General features: G+C 35.6%; 1 protein-coding gene and 1 non-coding gene across 5 annotated transcripts in view; both read left to right on the top strand.

The window, feature by feature from the left end:
• Positions 1-2,453: 2,453 nt before the first annotated feature.
• LOC106668258 (hepatic leukemia factor) overlaps positions 2,454-25,846 on the top strand; it is a 115,777-nt gene continuing 92,384 nt past the window's right edge. For all 4 annotated transcript variants that reach the window (XM_024224619.1, XM_024224618.1, XM_024224617.1 and 1 more), the window contains exon 1: positions 2,454-2,676. In XM_024224619.1, the coding sequence (XP_024080387.1) occupies positions 2,469-2,676 (208 nt within the window). In that variant the 5' untranslated portion in view covers positions 2,454-2,468. The remainder of the gene's footprint in view (positions 2,677-25,846) is intronic.
• On the top strand, positions 16,890-16,963 carry Trnay-aua. The gene has a single exon. It is a non-coding gene; the product is annotated as a tRNA-Tyr (tRNA).

The following is a 25,846-nucleotide window of genomic DNA, read 5'->3' as shown; positions in this document are numbered from 1 at the left end:
TCTATGGCTTAAGATGTTTTATCGAGAAAGCAGTTCTGTGAAGATGTTCTGTAGGGAAGGTTTCGTCTTGTTTTTCCAAGAAAACCATGATAAAACCCGGCCGATATTTGAGGTTTGGACTTTTGACTTGCTTTAGGACGTTTTATCCTGAGGTAGCTCTGCAGGGTAGGTATCCTCTTGTCCCCAATGATATGTTCAACATTCTATTGGTTGCTAAGTGGTTTGGAATTTTCTTTTCATAAACGGATCATTCTGATGACTGCTACTATGCCATCTTCTCTGATCGTGTGTTAGAAATTCGCCAAATTTAGTGTCCTGTTGATTTGGGTATACTTTGTATCAAACAAATATTAGTTTGTTGCTCTTTGCATTTCGATAATTCATTAACCCGGAACATCGGTTAACAGGGAGTCAGGTATTATTATGATTATTCGATCCTGTTATGCTTTCGATCTCCTTAACAATTTTATATTGCATCTTATATCAATGCACAGGGTCAAGCAAAAAACAACAAAGAATATTGGTAGAATTTTTAAAACCAGGCCGATACTGTTGATGTTAATTGTTTTGGGAAAACGGCAGTCAACCAATTCGGCAAGGGGTTGGTCGGGTGGGGCAGGTCGGAAGGGGATGATACGGGGGAGGCACGTGATACCGTCACGTTGTCTGCACACGTGACCGTCTTGGGGCGCGTGCTGAGTTGCAGTGTTTACGCGCTCTCTAGCGACTCTGGAGTCCAGTCAGTCTCAACAAGCAGGCACAGGATAACCAGAGCGCTGCTCTGACCCATCGCTCCATCTGCCGCTACTCTTCCAATACTGGTGACCGTCATCAATTTAAACAGAAAAACCACATAAAAGAGGCACAATTAAATAACGGACGAGAGTAAAATTGATAAATATATATTATTTACCGTTCTCACCTGCCAATATTTGATTGACTGCTAGTTTATATTGAAAAAAGTAAGACTTTCTTAAACAAATATTTATTATTATTTAAAATTGCATGAAATAAATTGGTCTGATCTTGTACTTTAAAAATAAATCAAAACATTAATTTTATCATTATTCAACAAACATGTTTTCTATTTTGCAAATATGTTGTTGTTTGATTAATTTATTGTAGGTACATTTTGAGCTAATTTATAGGTAAGAATACTTTTTGTGATTATTTTTTGAGCTAGAGGACACATTTTCAAAGTCTCTGATGTAATTTGGATTGCGTATATTTTTCCCCGTTTTAATATAGAAAGTTACATTAACTTGATGTTCTGTATCTTTTCTTGCAGCCTTAGCATAAAAGAAATGTTGGAATTTTAAATATTTTGGCGAAGTTGATTGATATTTTTCAGATTTGTACATCACATTTTGTTCAGAAGCTCTAAACAGAAAAAAATCCAATTTTGTTTGTTTCTTTGAACGCTTTGTATTTTTAAACAATTTAAGCCCACCACAACTTTGTCCAGTTTAAACTTTTATTTATTCTCGCTTAAATTAGCTGTTGAAATTGTAATTTAAAAACTTATTTTTCGTATAATTACCAAGCAAGATCTTATACTTTAAAAATAAATCAAAACATTAATTTCCTATTATTCAGGAAACATGTTTTTTCTTGCAAATACATACGTTGCAGTTTGATTCATTTATTGTAGGTACATTTTGAGTTAATTTATAGGTCAGAATACTTTTTTGTGCTTATTTTTTGAGCTGGAGGACACATTTTCAAAGTCTCTAATGTAATATGGATTGCGTATATTCATTCACAAAGTTTAAGTCATACTTGATGTTCTATATCGTTTCTTTCAGCCTTAGCATAAATTCGAGTACATGGAATAAACTAGAAATGTTGGAATTTTAAATATATTGGCGAAGTTGATTGATTTTTTTTAGATTTGTCCATCTCATTTTGTTCATATGCACTAAAAATAAAAATCAAGTTTTGTTTGTTTCTTCGAATCTTTTGTATTTTAAAACAATTTCAGCACCGCAGCACAATTTTGTCAAGTTTAAATTTTTAAATATTCTCGCATAAATCAACAGTTGAAATTGTAATTTACTTATCTTCCATACAATTTCTAAGTAAGATTTCTTTCAGTTGTGATTTTATTATAAGACAGAGCTTTGTTAAATTGCAGAACCCTTATCACTTTGATTCCTCCGGTTGTGTTTTAACAATTACGTAAATCACCTCTGTGACGAGCTTCTAAAAATACTCTCTCTTAAAAGTATTAGGAGGAACAAATGAAAGATTACCAGGCGTAGGATTATCATATTTTTTCAGATTATGATGTTTATTATCCCTCGGATGATCTGTCATCCCAGATATGTAATTTTCCTAACATAAACTTTCTGTCTGTTAGGCCGTTGGGACAAGAGCAAACATCGCGTGTATATTTCAAGTAAATTTTTTTATTTTTTTTTAAATTAGAAATTAAATCAAAATGTCAGTCGGTTAAGACTAGTCTGATTATGTGTCCTCTCGACTTGGCGACTTGGATGATGGTAGAACCGAGATGTCTTCAGGTATGGTCGACTAAAATGGGTTCTGACACCGGCTACAGGCCTTGCCTTCCTCAAGATCTAGGCTATCCTTGGCAACCGCACTGGACCAACTGCAAGTACGAAGTCACCCCTCCGCCTCCACCTCCACCACCGCCCAAAAGATACCTACTTTCAGGTAAAGTCTATATGCATAGTCGCTTAAAGCTAAAGGTTTGTGCATGGGGTATAATTAAAAAAAAATTCAGAACTGTTGAAAAGATTGATTAATTTAATGGCCAATTTAGTGCAATTTTTTATGCATTTATATAATTACAACTTACAAATATATCTCTGTGCATTGACTTTAGTAAATCTAGTTTTTTTTAATTTTAGATAGAAACTACATAGTTTATTTTCTGCATTTATAGAAATTACATGATCTTGCAAGTTCTCGTCCGCGGTAAAATTTATGTTCCTTCAGACATGGAGTGAAAAATATAATTTTGGAAGCAGCCAGGCTTAAATGGATCAACTTTCGCCTAATTCAAAGCCCTTGCTTAAAAATAAGCACGGTCCGGGAAATATTTGTCATAATTTCTCACTTCTAAAGTATATCAAGACGTATCCTTGGGAGAACTTACCTTTAAAAATAAATGAATTTATTTATTGAGAAATCGTGAGATGCGGTCTGGTGTGATGTAGGGTTAAGAAAAACATTTTCTTTATCGTGCCAACGTTTCGATCTTTATTGAGATCATCTTCAGGGCTTCAAATGAATTTATATTTTCCACTGCCCTAGATTCTCCTTCGTATAACGATTTTTAAATTAGAGTAATTTGATATTTAAGAGAAATTTGGTTTTTTAAGAGTGTATTAAAAACGTAAAATCTTAAAAATTTTATAAAGCCTTAATCAAATTGTGCATTAAGATTTAAACATACGTATTTTATAGACTCAGTAGCCAAAATTTCTCGTTCTATGGAAACGATTCTATTTCACTATAATAACTATTTAGATATAATCAATATTAAATTTATCGTAACCAAAGAAGGTGTCAAAATTTTTAATCCGGAAAATTTGGGCTTGTTATATTCTTATGTATAGACGAAAAACATGGCTGTTATTATTTTTCTATCTAATCTTCAGTTCTTTCAGACATGGAGTGAAAAATATAATTTTGGAGGGAGCTAGGCTTAAGTGGATCAAATTGATCAAATTGTGCCACATTCAAAGTCAGAACTTATAATATGCACGGTCGGGAACAATATTCGTCGTAATTTCTCACTTCCAAAGTATACCAAGACATCCTTGGGAGGACTCACCCTTAAGAAATTAATTAATTTATATTCGACTCGCCTAAAATAAAAACGATTTTTAAATTATAGCAATTTGATATTTAAGAGAAATTTTTCTTTTGGAGAGTGTATTAAAAATGTAAAATCTTAAAAACTTTATAAGCCCTTAATCATATTTTTCTATTTAATCTGTGTTCCTTCAGACATGGAGAGAAAAATATAATTTTGGAAGTAGCCAGGCTCAAGTGGAAGTTTTGGCTATGTGTACAAATTTTACAAGTCAAATTTGATTAAGGGTCTTATAAAGTTTTTAAGATTTTACGTTTTTTATACACTCTTAAAAAGCAAAAGTTCTTTTAAATATCAAATTGCTATAATTTAAAAATCGTTTTTTAGTCTATGGCAGTCGAATAAAATATCAAGTGGAATCTTTGGCCACTATGACTATAATATAAGTATGTTTACGAACTTGTCAACAATTTGTCAAGTTTGATTAAGGGCTTATAAAGTTTTTAAGATTTTCCGTCTTTAATACACTCTTAAAAAGCAAAATTTCTTTTAAATATCAAATTGCTATAATTTAAAAATCGTTTTTTAGTTTATGGCTGGCGAATTAAATATCAAGTGGATTACTTTGGTCATTATGACTATAATATAAGTATGTTTCCGAACTTAACAATTCGTCAAGTTTGATTAAGGGCTTATAAAGTTTTTAAGTTTTTACGTCTTTAATACTCTCTTAAAAAGCAAAATTTCTACTAAATGTAAGGCTTTTTAGTTACGTAAAATAATGCGTATTAGTATTTTATTCCACAAAACCTGGTTGTAGATGAGTCACAAGGCCCATAATCTTTAAATCATAAATTCATATAAATCTCTGTAATTCACATAACAACATGAAACGGACGTCGGGGTCTTTAACTTTATTCGCTTTATCAAGTGTTGCACCATATCGATTCCAAGTTATTCTAAGCAAAACCAGCCCCGTGGACAATCCATGTGCCGACCGGAGACCGGCATAAAGACATCACGTTATCCGATCACATCACCCCTAACTATTAGTCTCATTTTTGTCTGAGTGACTAAATGCGTCCGGTCGGATTTTACAAAATAAAATTGGACTTGACTGAATAAAAACTAAAAGAACCATTACAATACCAAATCAGGCTTAATTTATACCACATAATTCAAGTTTACATTCAAGGCAAAATAAACCATAAACATTTCAATTCAATTTTAATTCTGTTAAATGCTGAGAAATATATTTTTATAAACGTCTGCTATTTGCTATTTGAGATGTAGAATCACCTGTTCCGGTGTTGCTAGCAGTCCGGGGTTATATTTCTGCTTTATCCACCCTGCTATAGTTTTATTCTTATTTATTATTACAGTTCATAGGCAAAATAAACCATAAACAGTTCAATTCAATTTTAATTCTGTTAGATGCTGGAAATATATTTTTATAAACGTCTGCTATTTGCTATTTGAAATTGAGAATCACCTGTTCCGGTGTTGCTAGCAGTCCGGGGTTATATTTCTGCTTTATCCACCCTGCTATACTTTTATTCTTATTTATTATTACATAGGCTGTAGACTTAATTAAGTGGCAACTTTCCAATGAATACCATGAACAACCACGGAACAGACAATAGATGTTATTTAAAAAAAGTCGGAACATACCCAGAACCAGCTATTCTCCAATAAGGTTCTAGAATTAGGTGACATTCCTACTTCCTCTTTATACAGAGTCAAGGAATTTTTCGACCAAAAGGAATGTGAGATTTCGCCTTGAGTTTCGAACTTGTAAAGTTGAAACTTGAACCTGTATCGTTATAATTACTTAATGCTGGTTATTCCGTGGAATGATGTAGCTGATGAACAGGTATCACTCTGATCTATTTGTCGAGAGGTATAAAACGTCAAACGAGCATCAGGCCTGAATTTACGATGCAGACATTCTGTAGTTATACGATACTGTTGGCGTAGGATTGCAGGTTATTAGGTGGAACTCTCAATGCTACAATTTCTACTAATGCTGGACACATTAGCAGGAAAGTAAAGTAGATCTTGTTATCATTGTTTTTTTTTTGGCGCCTCACTATAAACCTTCTCGCATTTTCTTCTTATCTATCGTATGTGTATATTCTTTTCTGAGTCTTCTTATGCCTCAACTAAACAACTGTTGCCTTCCGATTCACCTAATTCACCTAATAGGGGATTCGTTATCTTGTTTGTTGTTACCCTCCCACACGTGATAAATTAAATACATATATATAATATTTACACACTTTCATAATTCACATTCATACTAATTTACTAACCTATACTACAACTAAATTGGAGGTCGGAAGATTATCGTGATCTTGCGGCATCCTGTCTTTCACAGTAATAAATACGTTCAAACTGTATTTACAAGTTCCACTCACACACTAACCTATCCTAATCTAAATTGTTTGACGGGCCTGTGGAGTACTCGATATTCCTCGACAGCCACGTCCTTTCACGCATCACCTCTCACGCTAATAAATACATTCATTCTGGACAAGCCACTACACTTCGGAAGTATAGTACCAACGAAATGCCAATGACCCGTCCCTCACATCATACTATAAATATATAACATATCTATACTAATTTGGTGGGCCTATGGGTACTTGATATTCCGACACAGCGACACCCATGAATACTTCGAAATTCACGCAAATAAATGCATTCGTACAAATAGGAGGGATATACCACGTGTGGTGGGCTATATAGCCATACGCATTGATTAATTTTAGGTAATCAATGACCTTCCGTTTATAATCATTGTTGTGCTTAAGTACTTTGGTTATGTCATTAGGAAGGCCACACCGTGCTCTGTGCGGCGCTAGTTGTTCGCATTCTTCTAAAATATGCCTTACTGTTACAATTGCGCCGCACATGGGGCATTTCCTCGGTCTCTTGCCGATGAGATGTCCATGTGTTAGGCGGGTATGGCCTATCCTATCGTGTAAGTACAATTCTTTCTTTCTGAGAATTTCAGGGACCCAAGGTTTGACTGTCAGTTTTAGCACCTTTAGTTTTTCATTCAGGGCGTTCCATCTGTTTTGCCATTGTTTGAAGGAATTTTTAATATCCGCCAGACTAACCAGAGTGTCCGGGTTATTATCATTGTTGTTTGCTATTTTGAGTTTATTTCATTTCTCGAGGCCACTTAGCTAATTTCTTTACCCGCGGTTTTTGCTAAAACCACTAAAATTTTCGAAAACTAACATGTTACAATTCCTTCTAATATCCTTTTATTGTCAGATATTATTTCTTATGTGTTAATTCTGGTTCTTTATCGATTTCGACATCTTCTTCTCCAGTGCTACTTAACCACATCCATCTTGGATACTACTTACTGTCCAACTCATAATGCCAATTTCTTCAGCCAGTGTGGTTATCACTCAAAGTGATGATATGATTCACAGTCATACTTGTTTCACAATTTTTAATGTATGATTTTGAATTTTATTACGGAAGAATATGGCGGATTTTTTTACTTTAAATTCCAAAACCAATAAATTCACACTCTTTTCCCCTGAGATATAAGGTTGTCTATAGGACTGGCACAATTTTACCATCGGCCGTCGCAAGAATGCAATCTCTATAACGAGCGTATAATCCGACGGTAAATAACATGTTTATAAGTAAGTATATCGCCTTCCGAGCCACCTGAAGCAGGGGAATAATTCAATCAAGCTGAAAGCACTGGAAACGCGAGGGGCAAGGACGTTTAGTCTCCTTTATACGACGTGGATGGGGGGAGGGAATTTGGTCTAAACATAAAGCGAACATGGGACCCCATTAGCATAAAACATCTCTCCTTTTTATTCAATTCGTTGAATAATAGACCAAAAGGAATGGAAAATCCTGGTAATGTTTCTGTTTGTGCTACTTGTCAGGATTCGCTAAGTTTACCTTAACATATACGTTATCAATGAAAACCTGGGTTAAGAAACTGCGTTTTAAGCTCGAATACATCAGACTAATTTATCTGTAAATTTTTATGGTCGCTTGTTTATTTTTCCGTATTGGAACATTCGTCGAGCCTGGCGTGGAAAATCTCTGCCTATAGACCTGATTTTTCGAATTTTAATAATCATTTCTCTAATGACTTTTCTGGTATAGTTTTTGATTACTTCTTCATATGATTATGTTTGGCAAGAAACGCGAAGATTCTGCCGACACTGCGGTCTGACGGTGCATTTCACATACGTCTGACACTTCTCAATCTTGTCCTGACATAAAACCTAATACCAAAACTGATCGCAGTCAAATAATCAGAAATGTTACAGACCAGAATGTTACAGGATCATCCTGAGCAAAGTTTCACAAAATAACTCCTAATCGAGAAAATAATTAGTATTATAGTGACGACCTTAACTAAGCCACAGATTCAAAACTCCGCAAACCTAAAACTCTCACAGAAGATAGTAAAGAGTTTACAATAGTTGTAGTTAGGTAGTGGGACTACTAGAAACCTGAGAATTAACACCCAAGAACTAATAGCAAACAACTGTTGTCTCATGGACATAAGTTTACCCTATCCGGCATTTGTCCACAATATAGTTTGGACTTTTATGATCATTTGGTCTATTCCTGGCTGTTTTAATGGTTTCGGCAATAAGAGCCACTAAGTAATTAGCGAAGTGGCCACCGAGGAATGATATTGTCTCGTAATAGCAAATATTAGCTGACTGTCATATTAAAAATTGCAGGTCTGCCTATCGCTTTTTAAAAGAACCGCTGACAAAAAGACCTAAAGACCTAACCAAGAAATTGTAAGTCGTTTCACATCTTTTGATCCGCGTATTGATATTTGGTAGGTTTTTAGACCTAAAACTGTCCATAATAAACAACCTAATAGAAATAGACGTATATAGAAAACCCACAACTACAGACACTATGATACCAGCGGATTCTTCCCACCCAAGGCCCCAAAAGGCTGCTGGTTTCATTTGGCTCATACATCGGATGTTCAAATTTCCGCTAACACCTGATAACTATAAAAAAGAATTAAAAACTATTAAAACCTTAGTAAAAAACAACGGGTATCAATATTTATTGATAGGTTGCTAGTTAAAAGAATAAAAAAATTAACTTTAAACGAATCAGCAATAGGACTCAGCCACCCCACGACAAATGAATCATTAGGTTTCCGTTGTTTGCCATACATTGGTGAATTATCGGAAAAAGTTAGTAAAATTTTTAAACAAGGTTTTAGAATAGCTTTTAGAAGTACGGGTTCACTTAAAAGCATCCTCTCAAAACCTAAAGACAAAGTAGACATCTTGGCAAAAAGCGGGGTTTATCAACTCAATTGTAATGATTGTGATATTAAATATATAGGACAAAGTGGTGGAGAAATAAAAACGAGAGTAAAAGAACACTTGCCTAAATCGAGCAAATTTTCGGAATTTAAGGACCATCTAAAAGAAACAAAACATAATTTAAATTCAAATCTAAATACAAGAGTGTTACATAGTTTCAACAAAGGGAAAGAATTAGATTGGTTTGAAAAATTTGAAATTAAAAAATGTAAAATTGAACATGGTGATAAATGCATTAATAATATAACAGATTTTGATCTACCTCCCATTTTAAATATGTACATAAACAATATCAAACATCCAAACAATTAAACTAATTATTTTAATTGTTATAGTAATTTAATAATATTAAGTATTTACTAGTACATATTTATTTCTGTTATAATTTCCGCGTTTCGCACGTTCAAATTGAGCACCATTAAAAAAAATCAGCTGCTAATTGGAACGTCGCGTTGGCGGAAGTATCAGCGGGTTCACTTTGGCAATTCATGTCGAGAGACGTGGTTGTAGAAGTCCTTCAACCTGATGATGAGCTAAAAAGGCTCGAAATCCGGATCGTTGCAAAACAACGTACTGTGAGTAGGAACTACCTTTTTAAAAAGGATTGAACACTACACTCACTCCATCATTTATCATTTATATGATATTTGGTATGCTGATTCATCCCCCAAAGCATTCTACCAAATAACCAGCGATCAACGCAATAAGCTACGAGTTAGGCACCCTCTGAATCTGACCTGTAAGAACTAGCTTGATGCTTTCTTCACTTTTGTGCACAAATATGCAGGTTGAGAGAAATGAACCAAACTTTTCCATTTTACAAAAAGTAACACACAGGCATACCGAAGAAGGCGAAATGACACGTCTGACTAACTTACAGATCAGGATCCTGTAAGTACAGCACCAAATGACCACCAATAAACAAAGAAATTAATACTGTCTCGACGGTTTTAATTAAGCTAGTGGTTCTTAACAAGATCGACACTCTACCGATTTGAAGAAGATGTAAATGTACATTCAGGGTATTGGCTTACTGCAGCTATTAAGAGGTTACCACTGTTGTACCTCATGCTTTCTGTACTTACTGTACATTGGTAGGACATCAAGGAGTTTAACGGGTTATGGTTTTTGTGTTTGCATTTGTTCTACTGTTACGTTGTATATCCCAAAATACTTTCACCACATTATCTTTTAAGATATCCCATCCGTTTTGATTGAAGTGTGCCTTGGCTCAGTATAGAGAGCGAGTAGGAATGACATCCGTTACGAAAATACCAGGGCCAATCAGCTTCTTTTTGGATCATATATTTTGGTTTTTTAAATATCGAAGAGAATCATGTAATTCAATGCCTCATGAATATACTAATAATCAACGTAGTAGTTATCTTTATGTAAGGTATTGGTTGAGATAAAAAAAGTCAGTGTCACGAGCGGGATTCGAACCCAACCGCTGCCTACCACTTGAGCTATCGTGACTTCCATCTACTCGTACATCAACTTTCCATCTCAACCCAACCTTTCGAATTTTCCCTCCTTTCAGGTGTTATTTGGTCAATCGGACAACGAAATCTAATGGATGTAGTAATTAATATTACAATGACTCTAATTAAGCTATAAGTTAAACACTTCCCAGACTTTATGGAGAAATGTCTCTGCGACGTCTTTTTTGCGTGGTGCGCCTTGGCTCCGTATAGAGAGCGAGTTGAAATGCCGTCTAATATTAGAACCATGCTAAATCCCAGCATTTAGTTTTTAGGCCTTCTTTTCCGTTTATATAACCAGGGGACGACTTGTGTATACAGTGGGTTAATAAGATAACAATTTTTGTTTGACTGTAACGAGCCTGACTTAGAATAAACAGTGGTAAAGTTTGATTTGGTTCAACTGTAATTGAAACCAACCAAATCTGTTCCAAAAATATTGTCCTGATGAAAGATGATGTTTCAATTGGCCTCATACATACTCTTTTTTATATAATAATTGAAACAACAATATTGAACAGTTATTTTATATACATCAAATCAATTAAAAACCATAATTTATTTCACAATATTACCAAGCATATTTCCGCTTTAAAAGCACGAACTTTCTCCGGTTGACTCCCAAATCAATCCGCCTTTAATTTATGTATCATCGCCAGCATGTGCATTTTATGAGTTTTTTAACTCCACCTCGCAAAGGAGCGGACTTTCGATTGCAAATTATATTTTTATGACGGGATAATACTTAGTTTTTATAAAAAAATTTAATAAAATTCAGATTTGGAGAGATATTAAAGATTATTTTGAATTTGGAAAAGATTGGTTACGAAATTAAAATTGTAAAACTTATATTTTCATATATTCTCACTTGTTAATTGCGCTATTTGTGCTGTTAACGTGGGTAATTTCTCGAAGAGGATTTTTTCAAACTTATCAGAAAGGAAGAAACAAATTAGCCTGAAAAAAAGGAAGGTACAAAAAGATAGTCAAAGCTGAAAAAATCAATTTTTACCAGAAGTTTTCCGGCAAGAAAAGAGATCGTCCTCCCTAATTAAGGATAGGCCATTCGAGGTTGACACAACGACACTCAATTTTGGGGGCCAATGCCCACGTATGTTCCTGGTTGAGAAAGGTTGCTCGATGCCAAACCAAATCGAACGGTGAAATTCCTTGGCTCTATATAGAGAGCTCGTAGGAATGCCGCCCGATATGAGAATTGTGCTTAGTATTTGTGTCCCCTGTTCCGATTCTTGGAGGAAACAGGGTTGTTTTATTGTATATAGTAATGATAGTTTTGTGCACCTAGGGTGGGTGAGAGTGAATGTATTTATTTGCGTGAATGTGCAGTGTGAGAAAGCCGATAATGGAATACTGAGTACCCTCAATTACGTTAGGGACAGGGATGAAAGAGGCCCCAAAGCCTTCTGCACCTCGACCTGAGTCTATTGAGCTCTTCTGGTTTTTACAACTCACTGGCCAGCACCGGGTCTGATCAACCTCCAAAGCCTGCCAGCAACTCCTTAGTACAGAATCTTGCTTGTAGCTTTTCCTCTCCTGTTTGCAAAAATCTACATTTGCACTGACCTTCACAAAAGCATAAAATGTGTTCTGCGGTCTCGTACTCTTCCTGGCGATATCAGCAGAGAGTTTCTTTTATCCGTACTCCTATCTGGTGCAAGTACCTTCTTAGGTGGCAATGTTGGAGTCGAACCAGGAAAGTTGGCAAAGGTTGCCTTGCAATAATTGCTTTGTAAGTTCTTTTCGCGTGCCACATGCCTAGGACATATGGGTATTATTATTCCAACAAAGTTGAATAATTATCGTAGTACTCCTTGCTCACGTATGGGTCCAGCAAAGTACAAAGGTTGCTCAATGATTGAGCCACCCACTTGATCACGAGCTTTTCCTTGGCTCTATATAGAGAACGTGTAGGAATGCCACTCGATATGAACATTGCACTTAACCACCGCAGCGAATAAAAGTAATGTAATTCCTGTTCTACCGGAGGGCCTAACAACGTTGGGTGTCACGAATCACTTTAATATACTTCATTTAAACATTTTTCCGTTGAAAAACGTTGCAAATACTATTCGGATGCCCTAACCACTCAATCCTTGGCAGGGAGCATTTACGTCCCCAGAAACAGGCTGTTTTATTGTACTTACTTGATGTATATCAAGTACATGTAGGTTTCTGTTTCTTTTTTTGGTGTGTTGTCAGTGAATGTATTTATTAGCGAGAATGCGTAGTGTGAGAGGGCTGAAGGTTAAATTTCGAAGTATTTCACCACCCTACTTGAGTGAATAGTATATAAATAGAAAATAACGAATGCGTTAAATGACCTAGCTGTTGACCCTGGAGTGTATCTTCTGTGGCCGGGCGTATAAGTGGTCTGATCACCGACTGCCAAAAGTAAGAGTAGTTGAATCTGGTATATTTATTACAAACTTAATAGTACAACAATTAAACGTATGAAAGCCTCAATGATTTATAAATTAATTGACCTTTATGTCCTGGAAAGGGAAAAAAGGAGATTCTTGTTCAGCACGTTGTCAGACGACATCCAGTTTTGTAGTAAAACGAGGGGGATATAATTTTGACAAAAGGCCAAGGGAAAATTATATCCTAGTGATATTAATCAATAAACAAATATTTAAATAATTAAGGATAAAGTGGATGTAAACATTTGTTAGACCAGTTAAGTGCGGATTATCTGATAAAATAGAAATTTGTCCCGTTGGGATACGATTTATAAATAATTAATTGTTAAATTGAAAAGTCGTTAATAAACGTGACGATAATGATTATCGAGGTAAACTTTGGAAAGGTGTACTGTGCTAATTTAAAGAAGACTCAGTAATTTTTACAAATTCAAAAAAATGCAAATACACAGACTTTCTCCGTTTATTCCTTTGCTCAGAAAATCTCTATTTACTCTGGTGTTCTGCCATAGGTGTCGGAAATGTTAACACCGTTCGGGCATACTTTCCAGAAATGTAAGCCCAAGTAGACCTGAGCTTAATTGATAACATTGGTTTAAGCACGTCAATTACTTTTTTAATAGCTCTATTATACAGATACACTATCTAAACAGATAAGTGTTTGACAACACGAAACAATTGATTATATAAATGTGTGGTGATTAGTGACCGTATGTCGATAATTATTCAGAAAGCGTGAGATGCGGTCTGGTGTGATGAAGGTTTCAGAAAAACATTCTCTTTATCGTGCCAACGTTTCGATCTGTATTGAGATCATCTTCAGTGCTCAAATTGTTTGTTTTCTGTGTAGAGGTTATTTTTTTATTACACGACACACAATAATGACACATCTGCACAGAAAACCAACACTTTGAGCTCTGAAGATGATCTAAATAAAGATCGAAACGTTGGCACGTTAAAGAAAATGTTTTTCTAAACGTACATCCCACCAGACCCCATCTCACGATCTCAATAAAGACCGAAACGTGTGGTGTTTAGTGCCCGTTAATTAATGATTATTTGGAGAGCGTGAAATGCGGTCTGGAGTGACGTAGGTTTAGAAAAACATTCTCTTTATCGTGCGAACGTTTCGATATTTATTGAGATCATCTTCAGTGCTCAAAGATTTTGTTTTCTGTTCAGATGTGTCATTATTTTGTTATTACACGACACACAATAATGACGCATGTGCACAGAAAACCAACACTTTGAGCCCTGAAGATGATCTCAATAAAGATCGAAACGTGTGGTGTTTAGAACCCGTTAATTAATGATTATTTGGAGATCGTGAACTGCAGTCTGGAGTGACGTAGGTTTAGAAAAACATTTTCTTTATCGTGCGAACGTTTCGATATTTATTGAGATCATCTTCAGTGCTCAAAGTGTTTGTTTTCTGTTCGGATGTGTCATTATTTTGTAATTATACAACACACAATAATGACGCATGTGCACAGAAAAAAACACTTTGAGCCCTGAAGATGATTTCAATAAAGATCGAAACGTTGGGACGTTAAAGAAAATGTTTTTCTAAACGTACATCCCACCAGACCCCATCTCACGAACGGTGTTTAGTGCCCGTTAAATAATGATTATCTGGATATAGTGAGGTGCGGTTTGTTGTAAGGTTTTAGAAAAACATTTTCATTATCGTGCCAACGTTTCGATCTTTATTGAGATCAACTTCAGGAACTGGGATTTACAAACATGTATAATTAAAACGAACAACAAAGATCGAAACGTTGGCACGATAAAGAAAATGTTTTTCTGAACTTACGTCATAACAGACCGCATCTCACGATCTCCAAATAATCTTGCAGATAATTTTTTTAAATAATTTTATATAGTGTGGTTTTGTTTAGTCGATGTATAAAAGGTACTGGCTCTGAAAACAAATAGATTTTGAATTTTTTTAATTATAAATTAACACATAGATCTTTTCTGACGATATCAACAAGGAAGTGGTTACTTTCACTTGGTTTGGAACAAATCGTTTCCCCCTCCTTTAAAAAAAAGGTTATCGACTTATATATGAAATATTAAGAAAACTAGGTAAGCCTGACAAAACGGATTGGCCTGATAATTAATCCTGACGACTAATGGACCAGTTCGTCGAACGTTTCGGCGTTTTAAAACCGCCTAAGTTAACTGTCAAACTTTCATTTTTGAAATAACTTCGCCCATGGGGTCTCTGAGAGACCTGAGAAGTGAAAGTGGTTTCCCCACTATCCCCGGCTCCCGGAGAGGGAAGAACTCGAAATCGGCCGGAGCGCTGCTTTTGTCGAGTGGAAATTTTCAAGAATTTTTACCACTTTCTAAATTGACTTTTTGAACGGCGTTTTGCCTTATGGAGCCCCCTGGGTTTGGGGTGGTTGTTTAAGGACTTTCTGAAGGCGAAATGAAATGTCGCGATTGTAATAAAATCCAAAAGGATCTGTGGGACAGGATCTAAATGCTATATTCTCAACGCATACAAAATGAAAACTCTCCCTTCAGGTTGATCCATTTTACCGCCTTTATACAATCAGGATAGTAAAAATATAAAAAATCCATTAATTTGGAACCTTATTATCTTTTTTGTTTAAATTATTCTACCATCCATAATAGCCTATGGTATTGTTTCCTGGGGAGGTAGATACAATACGAAAAAAATTATTTAGTGAATTTAGGTAGTAAATTATACCAAACCATTCTTAAATGTTTATGTTTGTATATACATAAAAACATTCTTACAGTTACATCAGTGAATAAGACACAATTCATTGGCTAACTAACATTTTTACATTGTAAAGACTATGCAATATAATAATTTTTCATAAAGTAAAGAGGGGATCATTATTCAAAATAATTAATTTCTAATGATCATCAATCATTAATCAAAAAAGGCAAAAAATTTATAATTTCAAAATTTGTGGGCTTTTTTCATACTACACGTTTATTCTTTATTATATATGTTTATTTGTTTGTTTTTTGTTATGCTTTTGTAAAGATATATTCTGTTTTTTAAATAATGAAGATAGGATAATTATTATTCAAAATAATTAATTTATAATCATCATCAATCATTAACCAACGATCATTAATCAAAGAAGGCAAAACATTTATAATTTCAAAATTTTTAAGCTTTTTTTTATACTACACGTTTATTCTTTATTATATGTGTTCATTTGTTTGTTTTTCGTTATGCTTTTGTAAAGATATATTCTGGTTTTTTTAAATTAAATAATAAAGAGAGGATAATTATTATTCAAAATAATTAATTTACAGTCATCAATCATTAACCAACGATCGATCATTAATCAAAGAAGGCAAAAAATTTATAATTTCAAAATTTTTAAGCTTTTTTTTATACTACACGTTTATTCTTTATTATGTGTGTTTATTTGTTTGTTTTTCGTTATGCTTTTGTAAAGATATATTCTTTTTTTTTTATAAATAATAAAGAGAGGATAATTATTATTCAAAATAATCAATTTATAATCATCATCAATTCAACGATCATTAATCAAAGAAGGCAAAACATTTATAATTCCAAAATTTTTGGGCTTTTTTCATACTACACATTTATTCTGTATTATATTTTAACAATAACAATAAATCTTTATTTGCAAGAATGTACATTAGATAAATTAATCTTTTTATGTAAGGTTTTGGTCGAAATGAAACAGTTAGTGTCACGAGCGGGATTCGAACCAACGACCTTCTGCTCTAACGCCTTGAGCTATCGTGACTTCAATCCACAAGGAAAAATTCGAAAGGTTGTAGGTTGAGATGGGAGTTGGTGTCCCAGTGGATTGAAGTTACGATAGCTCAAGTGGTTAAAGCAGCGGCGTATAGAGCCGAAGGTCGTGGGTTCGAATCCCGCTCGTGACACTAACTGTTTCATTTCGACCAAAACCTTACATAAAAAGAGTAATTTATGTAATGTACATTCTTGCAAATAAAGATTTATTGTTATTATTATTATTACACCAAAATACGTGCAACATTATCCGACTTAATTCTCTTTGTCTTAATCTTGTTTTATAAATTACATCCTAATTAAAATTTGAGCAATTTAAGCCGCCAGTTGTGAATTGTTAAAATTATTGCCATGATATATAAAGAAAATTAATTTGAAAAAATCAACAACTTTTTTATTGACAACACTTCATCAATCAGCATGATTTGAATCTTTAGTTAGCTTTATCCCATATCATAAACCACCTACCCTAAAAGAAAGCTCCTGGTTTTGACCTGATCACCGCTAAAATGCTTCAACTTAGAACAACATACTTCCCATCCCAATGGAAATTTTCTCTGAACCAAATGATCCTAAAACCTAAAAACCTCATAACTTTCCATCATCCTGGCTAAACGCCTTCTCCCCATCTTTTATTGCTGTAACCTGATCCGTGACCACTTTGGTCTCAGACGTTTTCATTCCACTGTTCAGCAGCGCCCAGCCGGCTATCGCACAGATGCAGCGGTACTACAAGGAAGTATCTTAGGACCCATCCTCTACACGGTATATACCGACATTTCTACTCTTTCTGAAAATATCTTTCTTATGCGGATTAGTCCACATTTCTGTCAGCAGGAGTCCTCCAAGGCATTCCTTAAGATCACTTGTCATTTTCTTATTTTAAGAGATGGTTATTGACTTACTGGCGCAATTATTTCCATTGGGTCTTTTTGGTACCCTGAATGACTTCAATATAACCTAAAAATGGGTTCATTGTTAAACACCCATTTTTGTAGGTGTTCTCTCAGATGGCAGTGACCGATATATAACCCTGTCACTTACTCATAAGTTCACATTCGGCAGCTGAAGAGTTTTTCCGTTTTTCTCTTTATGTTGTTTGACACATTTTAAAATAGACTATTATTCATTTAATTGGCTATACTAATTATAGGTCTTGGTACTATGGTAATGTGTAAATTGTCTTCCAGATCCTTTCCTGGTCAGAATGCTTGCTCCATTGCCAAAAAATTATGCCCTTATGCCATGGCACCCATATTGCCAGACTATTATGTTTTGCCAGATTTTGGTGGCTTTGGATACGTTCACTGACTATTTTAAATTGTATGGCACTCTCATTTAATGAATATTTCAGCTTCCAATTTCGAGTTGTAATGATGTTCCTAATGATTTTGCCCATATTTTGGACTTGGAGAAGATTCTCGACCAGATTTCTATACCGGTTTCGCAGCCATCGATTTTCTCCTTATTTCTTCGTCCCCTTTATAGTTACAACTTTATAAGCTGTCGTGAAAAATGTTTCCGGTGTTATATAATCAGTTTCCATTTCGAGGAATGGATGCCTTTTTTTATTTTCTGATGTTGAATGCCTGAAAACTTTAGCGTCCATCCAATTTAATTGCTTCTGTATGATCTTTACTAAGCTTTCTTCTCCTTGGATATATTTCCAAGCCCTATCCTTTAATCAATATATACTGCTTACATCACTAATCGGGGAACGTGGTGGCCAAGTCGTTGGGGCGTCCGACTCTCGCAATTACCACCCTAGATGTTCCGGGTTCGAATCTCGAATTTTATTTTTGATTAATTGGTAAAGTTATTACTTAACACATAACAATGTAACGTCCTCGTTTATGACAGGAATTACATTGACTAAATATCAAGATTCAATGATGACACTGCACCAGTGTATTCATACAGTCTCAACTTACCGTGGCTTAAGAATTGGAGGATAACAAGTAAAAATAAATGCTAGTAACTTACTTTATGTGTAGCAGTTCTACCTAGACTATGCTTCAACCTATCACTCTCCCGGGCTGAATATACATGGACGAAAATATCACTGACCAATACTTTAATATAGTCGGTTCTTCTCTCACCACTCTTTCAACATTAAAACCAATTCTAGATTTCTAGTAGCATGGACGTACTACATGGCAGTATAGCCAAACCATCCTTCTGGTCGAAAACCCTCCGTTATAACTAATTTAATATGTTTCTAATATATCATGCAAGCTGATATCAACATCTCATAACTTTTTTTTGATAATCCTTATTGCTGCACCAGTGGCCTCATAATATCACCTTGTGATGAGTGTTTGTTAGTGCATGGGAGTGTCATTTCTGCAAATATTTAGTAATTAATTCTACAGTTGTCCAATAATCCTGAATAGAGACTATTCGTTGTCGACGGTATGTTGTTTTTTCTTGCATATCAAAGTCGTCCTTTTTTCTTCCTTTGTATGTTGTTTCTTAAGTCCTTCTTCTTTGCGATCTTGTGATTCATTTTATTTTTTTACTTCCTTTGAAAATCCTCATTTCCTTGATAGTCAGCATCATTCACTTTCTTGAAAGTAGCTGACAGTTTTGCTCCAATCTCTTTATGCGTGCTTTCTTTATTATTTAGCACTTTCGTATCAAACCTGTCTGTATAATCTGTCAGATGGTTGAATTCCGTTCTTTTATTATATTAGTCAGGTCTTAGGAGATTCTGGCCTAGCTCTGGCACACCCATGATGATGTTAAATTTTGTGTTCCAAAATCAATTTTTTTATCAGGATTTCTTGTCTAAAGGTCCAGATGAATTTTTTTTACCACAAACAAGATGGTGTATTGACCAACGCCGTTGGTTTCCGCTGACTGAATACGATAACAGATTAATCATAGGGGCTTGTACTTTGGTATAATCAGGATCAATTAATGAAGCAATTGACTAGTGAAAAATCCATCGAAAAAAACTCCTTGTTCTTTAACATCCTTGAGATCTTCCTAATAAGCCATGGGAACGCAGTTAACATTCGAGGAAGTAAACGTTCTCAGTGGTGGAAAGTTTGTGAATAAAACGAATAATAATTGTTTAGCTTGGAATACGGTATAAATTGAATTGGTTCACAGTTTATCCTGAAATCTGATTTCGGATCCTGAAGTTAAGAGGTTATAATGTGTAACTGCAGTTACATATCGTTTTCAAGTAAATTTTGACATGCTTCTCCATATGTTGCATTCTAACAACCATCAACTGGGCTTAAATTTGGGAATGTTATTGGTTCATGAACGTACATCAATAACATTAGGAGCACTTTTCTCAATTTTGATGGTCAAGCACTACCTACACTGTTGCCTCCAATAAACATACTGAAGTGTCCATCTTTACATGAGTGAAACCGATTCAGTATTTTTTCGTTTGTAGAGTGGTTAGCGCCTCCGAAACATTAAAAACACGATTAAAAGAAAGCGGCGGCAAGAAGAATCAACCTCACCCGATTAAGAATAGGCCATGCGAGATTGACTCGCGGTCACTTACTTTTGGGCCAAACCTGCGTTCGGGACCGGCATACTGAGAAAGGTTGCTAGATGTGTCTAATAGAAAGATGCAATTCCTTGGCTCCCTATAAAGAGCGTGTGGGAATGCCACTCAATATCAGAATCGTGCTTTAACATGGCGACCAGTGTCATCAGCCTGATCCTCGGAGAAAACTATTGTAATGATAGTGTCCCTAGCGTGTGCCGAGAGCGAATGTATTTATTAGCGTGAATGTGTATTGTGAGAGGGTCGTTGGCGGAATATGAGTATCCCCACCGATTCTCAATTAGGTTAGTTTTATAATGATATCGAGTACTCCACCAACCTAACGGAGTGAGTACTGTTTATACCCAAATACGGTTTGTATTTAGGTAATGATTGCGTTGGGTGATGAAATGATCTATCTTATGACAGCACCCTGAGCCCCCTGTCTGCTGGACGGATAAGACGATGTTTGACCCCGGACTGTCAACACCCGTGGGTGATTCTCGATGCTTAATTCGTTAATGCTTTCGTTTAATTACTCTGTATACGTGTGTGCAGATTTGAGCTAATATAAATCAGCAGAGTGCAGCAGATGGTACAAATTCCTGACATATAATATTTTATATCCTGACATCTGTTACTTTTATTTAATATGCTTTTTATATAGTCTCTAAAAACTCTTGGCACAAATAAGAACAAACTGTGAAATTTTCAACGAAACCGGTTCAGTAGGTCTTGCCTATAGGGTACGCACATACGAACATTGCCTTTTAAAAATAGATACTACTGAAATGTAAAATGTTTTGTAATATCACAATTTCAAGAATGGGTCAATTTTGCTTGTATACATCAACTCCAAACACAACCTTACTTTTTAAATTATTCTATTTTGATCTTTTTTCTTTTTTGGTATCGAAAGCTAATAGTTGAATGGTATGATAATTGATATAGTTGAAAATTGGATTTGAAAGTTTTTCTCAGATCTGAAACTAGTATATAGTAAATAGTATTATATTGTAAAGTATTATAAAATCAAAAGTTAGTAAACCAGTCAGATTTGTTAGAATTTTAAAAAAATCGAGTACAATAGACATGTGCGTTAATATGTAGGTTGGAATCGCTTCCGGATATGCTTAAAGCACTTTTTGTTTATGGACCTTAACTTTTGTAGTGTAATTACAGGTTTCCACCCCGGCGAGTTCTAGTTTTGGTATTACGAGTCGGGAAGTTAACGCTAGACCGAGAGTGAAAGTCGGCCGAGGAGTCACAACAGATCAACGGACTAAAGATCGAATAAATGCCCGAGCCATTAACGAGCCCCGAAAACTAACAAATAAGGGTTTTTATGAGGAGTTATGAAAAGGTTGTTTTGTATTTTTAAATTGCCTAACGTAAATGGGTGTAAATGTTTGAATCAGGTGAATGATAAATTTCAAACTAGACAGGAATTTTATTTAATATGCATTTAATTGCAGTTTTTCCTGGGGTGCCATGAGTTTTTCTGTATGTGCACTATGTTTACGATATACTAGCACCCGTAAATTTAATTTCCTCTCAGTTTGCAAACCATACAGCAAGACAGGAATGAGCCCTGACACGATATCAATGCAAGAAGTCCTCCAACCTTAGTTAACAATGGTGATGTCAGGAATGTTGTAGCAAATGGTTTCTTAACCATGCAGGGGTCGGAATTATTCCAATTCACATATTACTTACAAATAAAACACCGTTTATTCAATACGATAGGTAGATTCCAATAGTTTCAGCAGTACGATACCTAGAAAGAAAACACATCTTGAAGTGTTTTTCAACAGCGATAAAACATTAGACAAAAGATAAAAAGCTAGATTGCAATCAGAGCTCAAAGAACAGCTTTCTAACAATAGGGTAGTACTGATTATCTAAGTCATATTTAACAGATTGAACAGAGTCAATGAAGTTATGCCCTCCAGTGTCACAACGATGTGTATTATACCATTTTCTGTATGTGCTCTATGGTTATGTTCTACCAACACCCGCAAACTTAGTTTCCTCTCAGGTTGCAGACCGTACTGAAATGACAGGAATTAGCCGTGACACAATATCAACGCAAGAAGTCCTCCAACCTTATCTGACATCGCTGAATGGTGAAGTAAGTGGTTTCTTAGCCCGTTAGGTGTCGGAATTATTTCAATTCATTTATTACCTACAAAAAATAACCATTTATTCGCTACGATAGATGCCAACAGTGTCGGTAGTACGAAATCTAGAAAAAACCCATCTTGAAGTGTTTTTTAACAGCGATTAAGCATTAGACAAAGTATGACAAGCTAGATTACAATCAGAGCTAAAAGAACAGCTTCCCAACAATATGCTAGTACTGCAGTACTAGTATCTAAGCCATATCTAACAGATTGCACATTCACAGTTATGTCCTCCAGTGTCACAAGGGAGTATCTTACATTCTTTTCTGTATGTGCACTATGTTTATGATATACCAACACCCGTAAACTTAGTTTCCTCTCAGGTTGCAGACCATACTGCAACGGCAGGAATGAGAATTACAATAAATAATTAGGGAACAACTAACTGATAGATACTACAGGTCACCCATACCATACCTAAGGGATCGACTGCTGTCAAACGCAGTACACTCTGGAGGATCTATCTGCAAACTAATGCTACCAGCTTGCAGATAATACGATAGTCATAGAGATGAGACCTGATATGATATTAGTCTAGGTAGACTTCAGGTGCACCAACCAACGTTAACATTACAGAGGTCGCACTAGTTGAATTCATATATTCCTTAAAAATAAACCTACATTTTCCAGTAGTTCTGGCAATGTGATATCTTGGCGTTTATCTAGGCTGCAGATTGACTTGGGCAGACCATAGGCCACCTTGTTCTCTCGAAATCAAACTGAATATCCTGTAACTATCACCTATATGCCGATGTCTCCTAAATATACATATCCTTCCACCCTTCCGATCTTCACTCGGCCATTCTCAAGATGCAAAAAGACCTAAACTCCATCAACGAATGGGCCCATAAAGTTCCCTAGTACCTCAATCCGTCTAAATCCACCGCCATAATTATCGGGTCCAGGCAACTCCTCAATTCCGTCCCCAGCACCCCACCTCTCATGCTAAATAACCACCCCATTCCCTTCTGCTCTTCGGTTAAAAACCTAGGAGTAGTCTTTGACCAAAACCTTTCCTGGCATTCTCACATTTCCCAAATTTCCCGCCATTCCATTGCCTCCCTCAGCCTGTTTGTCGGTCCTGGCTTCTCTTATCTTTCTCCACCCGCAAACACCTTGTATCTTCCCTTATACTTCCCTTCTTCGATTGTTTGGCATACCGTGGTCTCTCGGAGGGGGAGAACGCGCGATTGAAGCGTATTATGAATTGTTGCGTAAGATTTGTGTACGGCACCCCACGGGGATCCCGGGTGTCGGGGTTGTATTCCCAACTTTCCCGGCTATTCCCCTCCTTCCGTGCACAGTATTTCCTAGGTTGCTTTCTTTTCCAGTCCATCCACACTCGTCGTCCTCCTTACATCATCCAAACCCTCCAATTCAACTCCTCACATCTCACTCGTAAGACCCGCTCATCCCCAATCGACCTTATCCTTCCGCAACATACAACCCATACCTTCGAAAGATCCTTTCTGATCCGAGCCCCTAAACTCTGGAACTCCCTTCCCCTTTCTATTCGTCACGCTGCCTCCTTTTCCTCCTTTAAATCCCACCTGTATAATCACCTCCTCTCCCTCCAAGCAGAGACCTCACGTTAACATTTGTTATTTTTGTTTAATATTCTCGTAATTTTTTCTTCTGTCCTGCCTTATTGGTATACATTGTGCCAAGATTTCTATCTTTTTTTTTACTTTTAACTTCATAGAAGGAACTTCCTTTATTTATTTCATGTAAATTATTCTTAGGGGACACCAGTCCCAGAATAAAGTTATTTTTCTTCTTCTTCTTCTTCTATATCGTATTTCGCACGTCTCTACTACAAAACAATACGAAATCAATGGAAGAAGCCCTTCAACCTTAAAGTTAAAGATTTGATAAGCAGGGTTACAATAAATAATTATGGTAAAAATATGCTACTTGATAGATACTACAGATCACATATATCTAACAAATCGTACATTCGCAGTCAAATGCAGCTCCACAAGGAAGGGTCTTGGGCGGTTTTCAGTACTTGCGCTCATTTTGTTTGCTCCTAGCATGAGCCCTGGCAGTCCAAGAAGCTGAATGCTGCTGCAAGTTATATTAATTCTACTGCCAAATCAGTATCGTTTCACTCCATTTATTTCTTAAAATTAAACCACTGTTTACAAGGACAATTAGATTCCTACACATCGACCTTCAACTAGACGGCAGGTCATGACAAATGGTTACGAAAATTCGGGAATGAATGAAACACTGTCACCTTAATCTTATGCAATCAAAATTTATCATTAATAAGCCCAATTTGAAATTATTACAGCTTCATACCACACATACAGGGAATATTCACCACACTTCACTATGACTTGAAGTTTCCACAGTACTCTAAATAACCGAATGTTCTTACAAAACACTCCAAATTTTAGAATTCAATCTAATCTTTAAATGTCGCTACACATTTTGAAATTCTTTGATCTTATTTATAATTGATTGTAATTATTTACAAGAACAAAAGTATTCTTTTTGTTTATAGTGTTTATAAATGACCACAACGGGTGGAGGACGGTCATGGGTCGATAACTTTCAATCCCGCCTGAAGTTAATTAGACCATAATCTATTTTATTTTGTAAAATTAACCAAAGTGAACTGTTCTTGAAGAGTTATTTAAAAAACGTTAGATGTGAGGTGTTATATTCAGGCTTGCGGGGTGATGTGAACCTATTGTCGGCAGATGCATCCGCCTGTCCTCGTTGGTTTGATCTTGACAGGCTCACAACTAAAGATGGATAAATTCCGAAACGCGACAGACAAAGCTGTACATGTCATTTGCAAATTTCAACTAGAAATTTGAAAATTTATTCTAATATACTTTCTACCTAATGTTGTTCTTTGGATTTAGCTTTAACGATTATTCAGTTAAAGGTTAGTCGATTTTTTTTATCTCAGAAATTTCTTTTCATGTCTAATACTAATTAGACGATACGGTAATTACACGGGTGTTGACAATCTGACAATGACGGCTATGCTAATAATCGCCTTTGAAAACATGGAGAAAAAAATCAGATTACCTGCCACGCTCTAGTTGAATTTTCTCATCCTAGTTCCTGCAACGGATTATTATGCAGTTATGCAATGGGCCGTTCCACAGGCGGTAGCTTCTTCCCATTTCTCCGTGGGATTGGTAGCTGCTTCCTTGAGCCGAGAAACATCGCATACGTTGCATCAACATAATGTTTTTTTTTTTTTACTGTGAGCATTGTTGTTTGCTGCGAACGCGTTAATTATTTAGTTACGCAATAAAACTGTTAATAAAAAATCGTTTTCCATAAATTTCCATAAAAGGTAA

The sequence above is a fragment of the Cimex lectularius genome, unplaced genomic scaffold (genome assembly GCF_000648675.2).
Source record: "Cimex lectularius strain Harlan isolate CLEC.00 unplaced genomic scaffold, Clec_2.1 scaffold71, whole genome shotgun sequence".
Taxonomy (NCBI): Eukaryota; Metazoa; Arthropoda; class Insecta; order Hemiptera; family Cimicidae; genus Cimex; species Cimex lectularius.
The sequence above is the reverse complement of the archived record's forward strand: the minus strand, read 5'-3'. Positions and strand labels throughout refer to the sequence as shown.